The sequence below is a fragment of the Bubalus bubalis genome, chromosome 2 (assembly GCF_019923935.1).
Source record: "Bubalus bubalis isolate 160015118507 breed Murrah chromosome 2, NDDB_SH_1, whole genome shotgun sequence".
In the NCBI taxonomy this organism is placed as follows: Eukaryota; Metazoa; Chordata; class Mammalia; order Artiodactyla; family Bovidae; genus Bubalus; species Bubalus bubalis.
In genome coordinates, this window is record NC_059158.1 from 60,116,688 (window position 1) to 60,129,314 (window position 12,627).

At 32.9% G+C, this 12,627-nt stretch overlaps 1 protein-coding gene across 4 annotated transcripts in view; it reads right to left on the reverse strand.

The window, feature by feature from the left end:
* Window positions 1–12,627, reverse strand: part of GULP1 (GULP PTB domain containing engulfment adaptor 1) — a 340,099-nt gene that overhangs the window by 123,143 nt on the left and 204,329 nt on the right. For all 4 annotated transcript variants that reach the window (XM_044932616.2, XM_044932614.2, XM_025273621.3 and 1 more), the window contains 2 exons: window positions 8,137–8,211; window positions 2,041–2,102 (listed from right to left, as the gene is read on the reverse strand). In XM_044932616.2, coding sequence (XP_044788551.2) covers window positions 2,041–2,102; window positions 8,137–8,167 — 93 coding nt within the window. In that variant the 5' untranslated portion in view covers window positions 8,168–8,211. The remainder of the gene's footprint in view (window positions 1–2,040; window positions 2,103–8,136; window positions 8,212–12,627) is intronic.

The following is a 12,627-nucleotide window of genomic DNA, read 5'->3' on the forward strand; positions in this document are numbered from 1 at the left end:
GTTATTTTATTTCAGATACTGTTTTAAGACTTCATATAACACCTTTCTATCTATAACAATTCTAATTGAAAAATTACTCTTATCCCTATTTACCGATTAACAACCATAGACATAGTTAAGTTAATAATTTGCCCCAAACTACACAGCTAGTTAGTGTTGGAGTCAAGATTAAACGAAGGCAATCTGGTTATAGATTCTGTTTTTTACTTTTGTTGCCCCAAAGTATTTCCTATGGACACAGATTTGCTTTGCAAGTGACATCTACTCTAAGAAGAGACAGAAAACATTTTCAAAAACAACTAGTAAATAATCAATCTTTAAAGTGCCACAGAGAAGGAAATTCAGAAAAAAATAATGTTCTTCAAATACTTTTAATGCTACTTGGTCCACATGGTCTCATTCAGGAGACCACACGAGAAGGAATGGAAGCAACCTGCTCTTCCACATTTGACTGACCCCAGTGTGGACGATGTTGCTGGCCCCTCTGCTTTGTGTGGATGTCTTACCATTGTTACGGGCCCATGAATCAGCACAGGCAACTTAGCCATGTAGACAGGCGGATTGCCATCGTCACAATGCAAAGAGTTAATGATAGCTCTAATTACAGTAAAATTTTTCCAATCCTTTATAAACTAGTTTTTAAAATGAGGTACTTCAATTGTTTATAAAAGTGAATAATGTCTGGTGCTTTCACATGAAGGATATAATTCTATTATGATTGATAACAGAAAAAAAAATTGAGCATGGGCTTTAAAGTTATAATAGTTTTCTACATTAAATTTTTTTCTAAGAGGATTTCATGCAGTGTAGCAATAGCTAACATGAGGAATATCTGTGGAAGAGATGGGTAATATTAACTTTTTTTTTTTTTTTTCTTTTAAGCTGTTAAGTAAACTTTTCATGCTAATTCATGGCAATCAATCCTCATGTTAACTTTACAGGGGAATTCATGAGCATCGCAGTGATTTCCAGTATGTTAGTTTTACAGAGAAAGCATTTTTGAGCATTTTCTTTGCTGCACAGTCAAGCAGAAAACATATAGTTGCTGCATGCTAGAAAGCTCACTGCTGAGCAACCCTCTAGAAGAATTTCTTCTAGATGGCCTTTTAAATACTGCTTCCTGCTGATTCAGACTCAGATCAGTGCTTTAGAGGTTTCCCATAGAGCTCTCCATTCAGTAATTTTTTCAGAAAAATTTTCCTGAAATAGTTCTTCATTACTAATATCTTTATATACCACTAATCCACTGTTCACTGTTTATAAAAATAATTTTACCATTTTCTATTTCCTCCCCTGCCATTTCTGAAGTTGCTTAAGTCTGGCCCACTCTCTTATTCCCAAATACAACTCTTTAAAATTCACTTCTGTCTCTTCCAAATTTAAACAGACTTCTCTGAAATCTACTCTATGTTTAGTGTTCATTAATTATAAAATAACGTCTTTCTTTAAAGACGTTTCTGTAAATGGCATTCATTCATTTGGACAGTCTTCCAATAACAGCAGTGAATCAAACCTTTTAAGGCATGGAGTATGGATTATTTCTGTTTATCTATTTAAATTCAGGACTTGAACAAAAGATTCATACAAAATATGCACTGTTCCTCTGTTTTCTTAATAATTTAAGCACTGTTTGTCTCCCTTTTTTGTGTGTTATAATTGCATTCATTAAAATTGAAGCTCATTTCCAGACTAGTTTTATAATTGTCTGTGTAATGACACATTAAGCATTTTTAAAGGAAACTAACTTGTTTGTTATTTTGTTTCTTATAGGCCATGCTACTGCAAAAAATTTTAACAACAGCCAAAGTCATTTGAAGAAAATACACTTGTGACTTAAACAGAAATTATAAAAAGACTACTTATTTAGGAGGTAAAACAACTTCCCTTATTATATGCTACCAAATTTATTTATGCAAAGATTTTTCAGGGATTATCTACTAACAAATATCAAAGCATAAACAATCTTTCTAAGATCAATCATAAACTAGCAATAATGCTATAGCAAAATAAGATTCAATAATACCATAGGAACTATTTTACCTTTGCATTATAGGGAATGTAATGTTTTGATAAAGCTTCAGGAGTATGCATCCATGTTTTGTCTGCAATGAAGAATACACAATGTTAAATTAAAACATAGGTTCTAAGGGTGTCATATTCATGCATTAGTGTTTATAAAGAGTCTGATATGGGTGGGAGCACTCCTAATTCTAAGACAGTTTTGCTAAAGTGAGAAAGAATAGCTAGTCAGATATAAGAACAATATAACCACAAAGTAATTATAAGATTCTCTCCTTAAGTTAAAAATCTTTTCCTTTTATAAGTTTTCAAATAATAAGACAATTCTGAATTTTTTAAAGAATATATTTTTAAAATCAGTTGGGCTATGAGTAATTATATAAATCATGTGAATAACTATGTTTTTCTTCTTTCACTTGATAGCCTCGTGAATTATAGGTTATTTTTGCTAATTACTTTTTCAATAAATAGTAATCTGCTCTTTACTCATGACTATTATTCTTTAGTATCAAAAATTGACAATTTGTAAGGGGACATTTTAACATTAGACTAACAACTACATTTATACAAAACTGAAATAAATCAATCTACTAAATTCACTTAAACATTAATATTAGGATAGTTTTTTAGTCTCGATTTAGAGAAACATTGATTGAGTGTCAACTATCAGGTGTTTCAGATATAAATAATCTTAAATGCAGCAATTTGAAATTCTTACATGATTCAAATTAATATAGTAGAATAATGAAGCTTCCCAGGTGGCACAGCAGTAAAGAATCCACCTTGCCAATGCAGGAGACACAGGTTTGATCCCTGGAGGGGGAAGATCCCCCTGAAGGAGGAACTGGCAACCACTCTAGTATTCTTGTTTGAAAAATTCCATGGACAGAGGAGACTGGCAGGGTATTTTCAATGGGTTACAAAGAGTTGAACACAACTGGGCGATTGAGCATAGTAGAATAATAGAAGTAAAAGTAACTAAAAGAATAGAAGATATTGAAAGTAATTTGTATTATACATTATCAACAATAATAGAAAATAATTTTTTCATTCAATTTTTGAATTTAATTTATATATTCCACATATCTTCCAAAACATTTTGTGGAACATGTAAGCAGGAAAAAAGCAAAACATGTTAATGTTTACACAAATCAAATTTGTTTTGTTTTGTTTTTTTTCAAACTGCAATTGTCTGTAGTAAAACTTCTCAATCTTCAAATATATTATGCCTTCTTAAGTGGATTTTTGTGAGTATTTTACTCCTCATGGGAATTCAGAAATTTAGAATCAGTACTATAAATAGAATAAAATTAAAGACATATTTTTACCATGAAAAATATTACATAAGTACACACTAAAATAAAAATCTGGTTACTAACAAAGCATTTTTAACATTCAATTAAGAACATTTAAAAAGGATGGTAACAGAAGCAAGTTCAATACCATTAATATGTTATCAAACTGGGGGAGTGTGAAGACAGAGAAAATGGCATACATTTCTGGAATTTTAATGGTTTTAAACCATTTAAAGTGTACTGCATTATATATGAAACATGTTTATGGGCTACAATGCAATATTGAAAAAAAAATTGAAGACAAAACATGAGGGATCTATAAAATCCCGTGCTCATGGTGCAGTTTAGGGCTATTTCCGACTGCTGAAGTGGGTACGCGACAACTGCACTTGGCTGAAACGTCCTGAGAAGCACATCCTAGGCTTCAAAGAGCAGTATTAATGCACTGACACTGATGCGTGAAACTTCTATTTCCTGTGTGGATTTCATTTTAACAATAGATTTTATGATCGGTACTGAATAGTGATATGACTAATTCAAGAATAATTTATACTTAGATGTGGAAAATAGTCTTGCACTTGCATATTAAAATAAATAATCACAATAGTATACATCAAAGTAATAAAAATACCAAAGACTTGCCTTTAGGAAACCTAAAAATATATCTAATTTCTTTTTTTACCCCTTAACACAATTACTTTCATGTCTCTTTTTCCAAGACACTAAACATAGCTCAGGAGGATGTAAAGTCTAACTAAACTTTGAATATGATGGTTCATTCCTACCCTGAGGCAGAGAGATAATTGCTTTTTCCTATAAGACACTATTATTTGAAAACTGATGATACTGCCTTTGTTATAGTCTCCTATTGCAGTAACCTAAAAAGAGGGTGGGTATATCCAATTGTTACTGGTGACAGACTGAAATAATCACAATATTAAATTATCACTGGATAAGCTGCAGTTGCTACAATGACAAAAGATCTACACCCACACACCACGTGCAGACGATTTAATGGGTGTTCATTTCATACCTCTCGTATAGGTAGTGCACTTATGAAACCTGAAGGATTTCCAAAATGAGTCGTTAATGTCATTCTAATTTATACTTTGGCGAAAGAAAGGAAAAAAACAAAAAAAAAACAGAACAAACCTATACGCTAACTTATATAGATGTGGCTGACCTTGAAGAGAGGATATGGATGATGGTCTCTCGTCATTTTATGGACCCACAGAAGATATTAGATACAGGGAATTGGTGAATAAACAGGAACATAGATACTCTAGAATGTGTTCTTTTTCTTGAAATTATAAAATATAATCTCAAACTTAATAGTGAGCATTCACATAAAAGTAAATGTCAGCATTTCAAAATATTTGACAGGTGTCAAACCACTTTGACTACTGGACCAATGAATCTGGTGTTCAAAATGTATTTAGATTTAGAGCTCATCTAGAAAGATGCAAGAAACATCATTGTTCTCATATCATAAGAGTTTAACATAGTGAAAGCACCTATTTTGGATATATTATATTTAAAACTAAGTGCTGATGGATGAATGGATATATCTGAATATAATTTTTCATGAAAAGAAAATTACTGAATTATATTTGAATATTATTGAAATTTCAAGTGCTTTCTACTACAATTATACCTACTCATCAATATATCAACTCATATGTTAAAGAACACAAAGTATAACTAGTTGAATTATTTAATCACATTTATTCATGTGCTATGTTTTGTTTTTTAAATTAAATTATTTTGATATAAATAGAATATAGGATTTTAAAAATTCAAAAAGTGAGCTAACATAGGGAAAGAAAGAAGATAAAACATTCTTTAAAATGTAATCTATGATTATGAGGTTAGATAATTTTTACAGAGATCTTCAAAATAGTCCAAAATGATGCAATTCTAGTATATTCAGATTTTTTCAGAACCTATGAGCACTTCTGCCTGTGAGCATGCTAAGTTGCTTCAACTGTGTCCGATTCCGACCCTGTGGACTGTAGCCTGCCAGTCTTCTCTGTCCATGGAATTCTCCAGGGAAGAATTCTGGAGTGGGTTGCCATGCTCTCCTCCAGGGGATCTTCCCAACTGAGGGATCGAACCCACTGACCCAGGGTTTGAAGCTATGTCTCTTAAGTCTCATGCTTTGGCAGGCTGGTTCTTTACTACTAGCGCCACCTGGGAAACCCATTCTAATAACTATTAAAGCATTTAAAAAGAGAATCAGTGAAATGCCTGATCAATTCAAAGAATACCAGACAAATTACTAATTGGGAGATTTAAAAAAAGAAAAGAAAATTATGTTTAAGTTTAAGATAACAATCTCTTTTCCTTGGGTTTCTGAGAGCCAAGATGACTTAGTAAGTTTGCATGTAATAACTGAGTAAACTGGATATAGGAAATAAGAAAAGTTTTTAATGATAGAAGATGATCTTTCTTTGTTTAGAGTACAGTGAAATATATGTTGATACTAGTTATTGGAAAGATGACTTGACTTATATGTTTTCTAGAGCTATAATTACAGTTCCCAATGGTCAAGAGGTATGAATTCTTTCATAAAATTCCAGTTTTGCATCTCAAATTAAAATTCAACAGATAGTGCTATTGGTTGAAATTGGAGCACAGGCTCCAAGAAGTTTTCTTTAACAGCTTTATTAAATGAAAGCATTTGAAGTGACTGGTGAACTTAAGGTAGAATTTCTGCACCGAGTTCCAACTGAATTTGAGTGAAATATTGATCAATAATTTTCTGATAAGGATATTTAATCATTAGACTTGAAAAATAAGAGAAGCCAAAAGAAATTTAAAGAAAATGAAGCTAAACAGGAAATAACAAGTGCTTCTGCTTCTTTATTCTCTACATCAATAATTTTCCTTATAGTTGTACTCCTACTGTCTTCAAGTAAGACAAATATACAATCACTGCTTACTCATCTTACTATCCAACTCTTGGCATTTCTCAACTAAAAATCACTCCAAATTCCCTTCAGATGATGAGTAAATTAGAAAAAGAAAGAGAAGATCTAGAAGTATCTTTAAAAAACACGATAACATGTTTAAAGTAATGAGTTGTGATGTAAGGTTTTTTATTACTTTATTAAAAATACTTCTATATTTCAGAGAACTGTTTCCAGACTTTTTTTTTACTAGGTAAAGGGAATAAAAAGAAATGTGAATTTATTTTTGATATATGTTTTAAATCATAAGCAAGCTACAAAGTACAATAAATGTCATTTGCCTTACCCTTATTCTGAAAAATAAGTAAAATAATAAATTCTTAGTTTCCAAGGGTTGAAAAGTGCCTGAAAGTTCTTCATATTACCTAATCTCTACTGAATACATTAATCATTTGAACCATATCCAAATGTTTGAACACCTTTCATTTCAGAAGAGAAAAAGAAAATACTTTGAATAATTCCATTATATTTTGGCAAAATTTTGTTGGAATTTTTTTCCTACGTTTAATCTATGACATTATGATTTACACCAATCTTTATTAAACTTTGTTCCATAACCCAATGACAGCATTCAAACATTAAAAGGTCTTCAAACATTGCAAGACCATACCATGGGTTCTCAGCCATGCTTCCACTTGGAATCATCATTGAAGTCATCCTAGCCTTTCTCAACCAGGTATGTTACAATGTGTCAATCCTTTAAAGCAAGAACAGGCTGCCTGAGGACATGGAGTAGAACAGAATGATCTATGTCCTGGTTCAAGACAGTTCATTACTCATTCATTAGAAAATGATCTGGAATCAGGACTTTTTTACCTCTGCATGCTTTACCTACATATTTTACCTACACATCAAAGTTTAGCTATGTTTTACCCATACAGCAATTAACTGCATTTTCTAAATAATAGCAATATAGAAATAAGTATAGAAGTGTTGTATTTTCTGAACCCATGTTTGGCAATTAACAGTATCTTGTTAAGTTTATAGTGTAGATTATGAACTAACTCATCATTTCCCCCCCATATACCTATAATCCTACCACATCTGTTATCTCTTCCTACTTTCAGTCCCCTAAGAACTTGAGTAGCATTATTTAAGTATTCTCTCCCAAGTCATTTATAGTATGTTAAACAGGAAAGAGCCCAGTGCCCACCACCAAAGAACTCCTTCTAGAATGGCAAGATACATTTTTTAACTCTACTGAACTATATAAAACTATCAAATATTTCTATCTTTCCTATAAATATATCATGAAATATTTTGTCAAAGGCCATGTTTCCCTGCCCTTTAAGAAATAACATGCAACTAGCTGTTTCTTTCATTCCTGTACTGATAATTATGATATATTCATACTTGTTTTAAATTTCTACTTTAAAATTAATAACAAATTTATTTTGTTCTCATTGCTATAATTCACTTATCATCAATCCTAATACAATTTCAATAAAAAGTGAAGTGTACATGCAAACACACACCCACACATAAGTTAATTTAAATCACTATAACCTATGTAAACTCAGGATATTTAGTATTACAGCTATGAAAAGTGAAGTTAGGACTAACTTTTTAAGTCAGATCATTATTTTTTGCAATTTCACACCACAGAATAAAACTTCCAAAGAACATATTGTCATGTTTTCTGGACTAAATATATTAAACAACTCCACTCTTTCATTAGGCTGATAACCAAAGAAGGTTAATTAGCAATGTTTGCAGGTTTCTGTTGTTCTATTCCAACTTCATTCTGGAGTCACATGGTGTGATAATTGGAAAAAGTGATATCTTAACATTTCTGCTTGATTTTCACAATAATATTGAATTGACTCCCAGGTTCTATAAATGGGTACACTTACCTTTCTTTCTGCTAAAAGCACGATTCATCATGAGGATCAACCAAATTGATGTTCAGTTCAATCACACTTTATAGCCTACAAAAACATAAAATAGTAAAGCTTAAATAAAGGAATGTTGACCAACCCCTTTTATGCAAATTATTTTAATTGCAAGGTCTTTTTAAAATTTTTAGATGTTTATAAACAATATTCTGAAATATCCTGAAGGACAATGGGTAAGAATAAACATAAGTATTCAATATTATGAGTGGCACAGCAGACAAGAACAATATATCAGATGGTATTTCTCCAAAGTTCCTTAATTTTCTTGTGTTTTTTTCTTTTATACATCTTTCATTAATTATATTTACTTGAAAATTTAAAAAGAATTTGTCAGTAAAAAGTATGGTAATGTTTTGGATTATGTTTTATGTTTTATGGTAATGTTTTGGATTATCATTAACAGCAGCAGTGGATAAACAAGAGTCATCTGCTTATGACAAGTGGATATCATGCCCCCTCCCCTCCATCATGCTATGCTGGGCAACTCTTTATCTCATGATACTCCAGGCAGCTGCTGCCTATCTTTTGAAACCAAGGCAATGGGGCATTTCCCGCTCCTCATCCCTGAAACCACAGAGGGAGCCTTGATGATCCCTGAATCGCCATCTGGATGACGCACCCCTAGTCTTGAAGAACCGTGTGCATTCACAGCCAAATAGATGTATGGTCCTGTCCTGTGGGATCTAAGAAATCTAAAATATTTTCATCATTTCATCCCATCAACATTTCCTTCAGGTGAAACAGGCAGTGTTTCTGTTAGAGTAACTGATTAGGTCTGTGAATCACACAGACACTAATCTTATCAAAGGACAGTTTCTCCATTACCTGGTTATTCTTTGTTACATGAATCGACTGAGAATTTTCCAAACTTTTAAGTGTTGATTAATTTGTGCATAACAAATGTATTTCTTTCTTACATTTAACGATAATCATTTAAAAAGAACCAAGCTCCCCCTTTAACATTTTGCTCAGAAATCCCCTCCAGTTAAATATCCACTTTTGTTGATTCCTAGTTTTACCCTCCACAAAACACTAGAACACAATACAATTCAGTCAAGTTTTTTTTTTTTTTCCATTTTTTAACAATGATCACCTTTTCACCATTGTTCAAAAACATGTTCTTTTTTTTTTCCCAAGACCTTAAAAGAATGGGCTTTAACATTTGTATTTCTACTAACATCCTGTTCATGATTGTCTATGGACTCTCTAGGAAGATGGGGACTCTCTCTCCAGCTCTCTCCCTTTCTTCCTGACCTCTTACCAGAACTGTCTTCAGCAGTCCCTTCAAAGTACTCTTGATTTCTTCTAGCATGCACTGCACAATTCTTCAAGCTTCTCCCCAGTATCTAGTTCCAAAGCTACTTCCACATTTTTAGCTATTGTTTTCAGTAACAATTTTATTTTTTATTGGTGTGGTCAGGTTGCCATAACAAAATACCTTAGACTGGGTGGCCTAAACAACAGAAATGTATTTCTCACAGTTGTAGAGGCTGGAATTTTGAGAGTCATACTTCAGCATGCCAGCATGGTCAGGTTTTAATGAGTACCTTCTACCCAATTAGATCCTAAAGACTCCATCTCCAAATACCACTTCTTTGGGGGTAAGGGCTTCAACTTATTAATTTGGAGGGAACACAAGGATTCAGTCCATAGCACTCTCCATAAATCTACATAGCAATTAAAGCACAACAGAAAAATTAATCTTTATCATAAAGTCATTTTTACAGTGAAATTACTGCTGTTTATGTCCTTATATTACTACTCCTAAACGAAAATTAAAATAGTTAACTGAATTATAAACTATTATTATTAGGCACTGTTTTATAGACTTAGATAATGACACAACAGTATCACTCTGTTATTCACCTCATACTTTACTAATCTTCTCATGATATACACTATTAATACTGGATATTTAGACAGAAATTATTTACTGACCACCAGTGCCAGACATTATTCAAGATGCAAAGTAATATAATAAAGACCAAATATTTCTGTATCCGCCCAAGAAGTACTTTTCACCTAGAAGCTAATAGACATGTTTGCTATCCTCAAGGAATAAGTGAAGATCAAAAACTTGCAGAAAAAAATAAAAACATTCAGTAAAGAAATATAATATATCCAAATGTAAGATTCAACTTCTCTGGAGAAATGAAGAAACCAATACTAAGAATGAAGAGAAAATCTTAAAAGCAGTCAGAAAAGAAGACATTATGTATAGAGGAGCAAAGATTAGGATTGCAGCAGCTTTCACATGTGAAACATTGCAAACTAAAAGACAGAGGAGCAACATCTTGAAAAAGTATGAAAAAAACTAAAGCTGGATGAAGAAACAGATCACCTAATCATATATGGGGAAAGGTAAGCGTGCCCAAAGAAAGGCAATGCCAAAGAATGTTCAAACTACCGCACAATTACACTTATCTCACAGGCTAGGAAAGTCATGCTCAAAATTCTCCAAGCCAGGCTTCAACAGTACATGAACCAAGAACTTCCAGATGTTCAAACTGGATTTAGAAAAGGCAGAAGAATCAGGGATCAAATTGTCAACATCCATTGGATCATTGAAAAAGGAAGAGTTCCAGAAAAGCATCTACTTCTGCCCTCTTGACCATGCTAAAACCTTTGACAGTGTAGATCACAACAAGCTGTGGTCAATTCTTAAAGAGATGGGAACACAGACCACCTGACCTGCTTCCTGAGAAATCTGTATGCAGGTCAAGAAGCAATAGTTAGAACTGGATGTGGAACAACAGAAAGGCTCCAAATGGGGAAAGGAGTATGTCAAGGCTGTATATTGTCACCCTGCTTATTTAACTTATATGCAGAGTACATCATGCAAAATGCCAGGCTGGATATGAAGCACAAGCTGGAATCAAGATTGCCAGGAGAAATATCAATAACCTCAGATATGCAGATGACAGCACACTATGGCAGAAAGCAAAGAACTAAAGAGCTTCTTGATGAAAGCAAAAGAGGAGAGTGAAAACGCTGGCTTAAAACAACATTCAGAAAACTAAGATCATGGCATCCAGTACCATCACTTCATAGCAAATAGATGGGGAAACAATGCATACAGTGACGGACTTTACATTCCTGGGCTCCAAAATCACTGCAGATGGTGACTACAGCAATGAAATTAAAAGACACTTGCTCCTTGGAAGGAAAGCTATCAACCTAGGTAGCATATTAAAAAGCAGAGACATTACTTTGCTGACAAAGGTCTAGTCAAAGCTATGGTTTTTCCAGGAGTCATGTATTGATGTGCGAGTTGGACTATAAAGAAAGCTGAGTACTGAAGAATTGATGCTTTTGAACCAAAATGTTGGAGAAGACTCTTCAGAGTCCCTTGGACTACAAGGAGATCAAGCCAGTCAATCCTAAAGGAAATTGGTCCTGAATATTCATTGGAAGGACTGATGCTGAAGCTGAAACTCCCAATTTTTGGCCAACTAATGTGAAGAACTGACTCATTGGAAAAGACCCTGATGCTGGCAGAAGGAGAAGGGGACGACAGAGGATGAGATGGTTGGATGGCATCACTGACTCAATGGATACGAGTTTGGGTAAACTCCGGGGGTTGGTGATGGACAGGGAAGCCTGGCTTGCTGCAGTCCATAGGGTTGCAAAGAGTCAGACACAACTGAGCGACTGAACTGAACTGAAAGAGTGATTTTTCAGGTCCATTTTTAATTTCTTTATAAAACATCATAATATATTGTACATTTTTATTCTTATCTTTCTTAGGGATCCAGGAAGTAAGTAAGTAAGTAAGCAAGTAAGTAACTCTGGCTATGTACAAAATACAAATGGGATATGTAAACGTGATCAAGAAAAAAATTGTAATTAATAAATTATTTACAATGTATAGAAACATTATTTAAAGCCAATTGGGAGTTTAAAATCTCTAAATAAAAATTTTTTAATGCATTATAAACATTAAAGGCAGATGTCATTAAATTATTTTAATCCCAAATTTTTTGTAAAAATCAGTAAACACATTGACAAGTACTATGAATCCACTTCGTTTATTTTACTCTATAAATTTAACCATTTTAGCCCTGATTATAAAAGAAGTTTGAAGCCAACAATCACTTTTTTAGAATAATCCATCATATACAAGTTTTAAAATTATTTACCAACAGAATTTGGCAAATTTCCTACAGATATTTATAAGTCAGTTCAGAAGTTTAGAGTGAATTTTTAAATGAATGGCAGTTTCTTGCTTTGCAACCTGCTGCCCAGGCTCTTGCTTTAAAAATTAAATTACACTGTTATGACTAAAGAAAATCTACATGGTATGAATATTAAAAGCTGTAAAGTAGTTGGCTCTGAATTTCATTTTTATTGTTATGAGTACATTTAATATCAAATTTTCCTGGAATTATTTCAAGGTTAAAAGAAAAAAAAAGAAACCTCAAATTGATTAAAACATGGTTCACATTCATG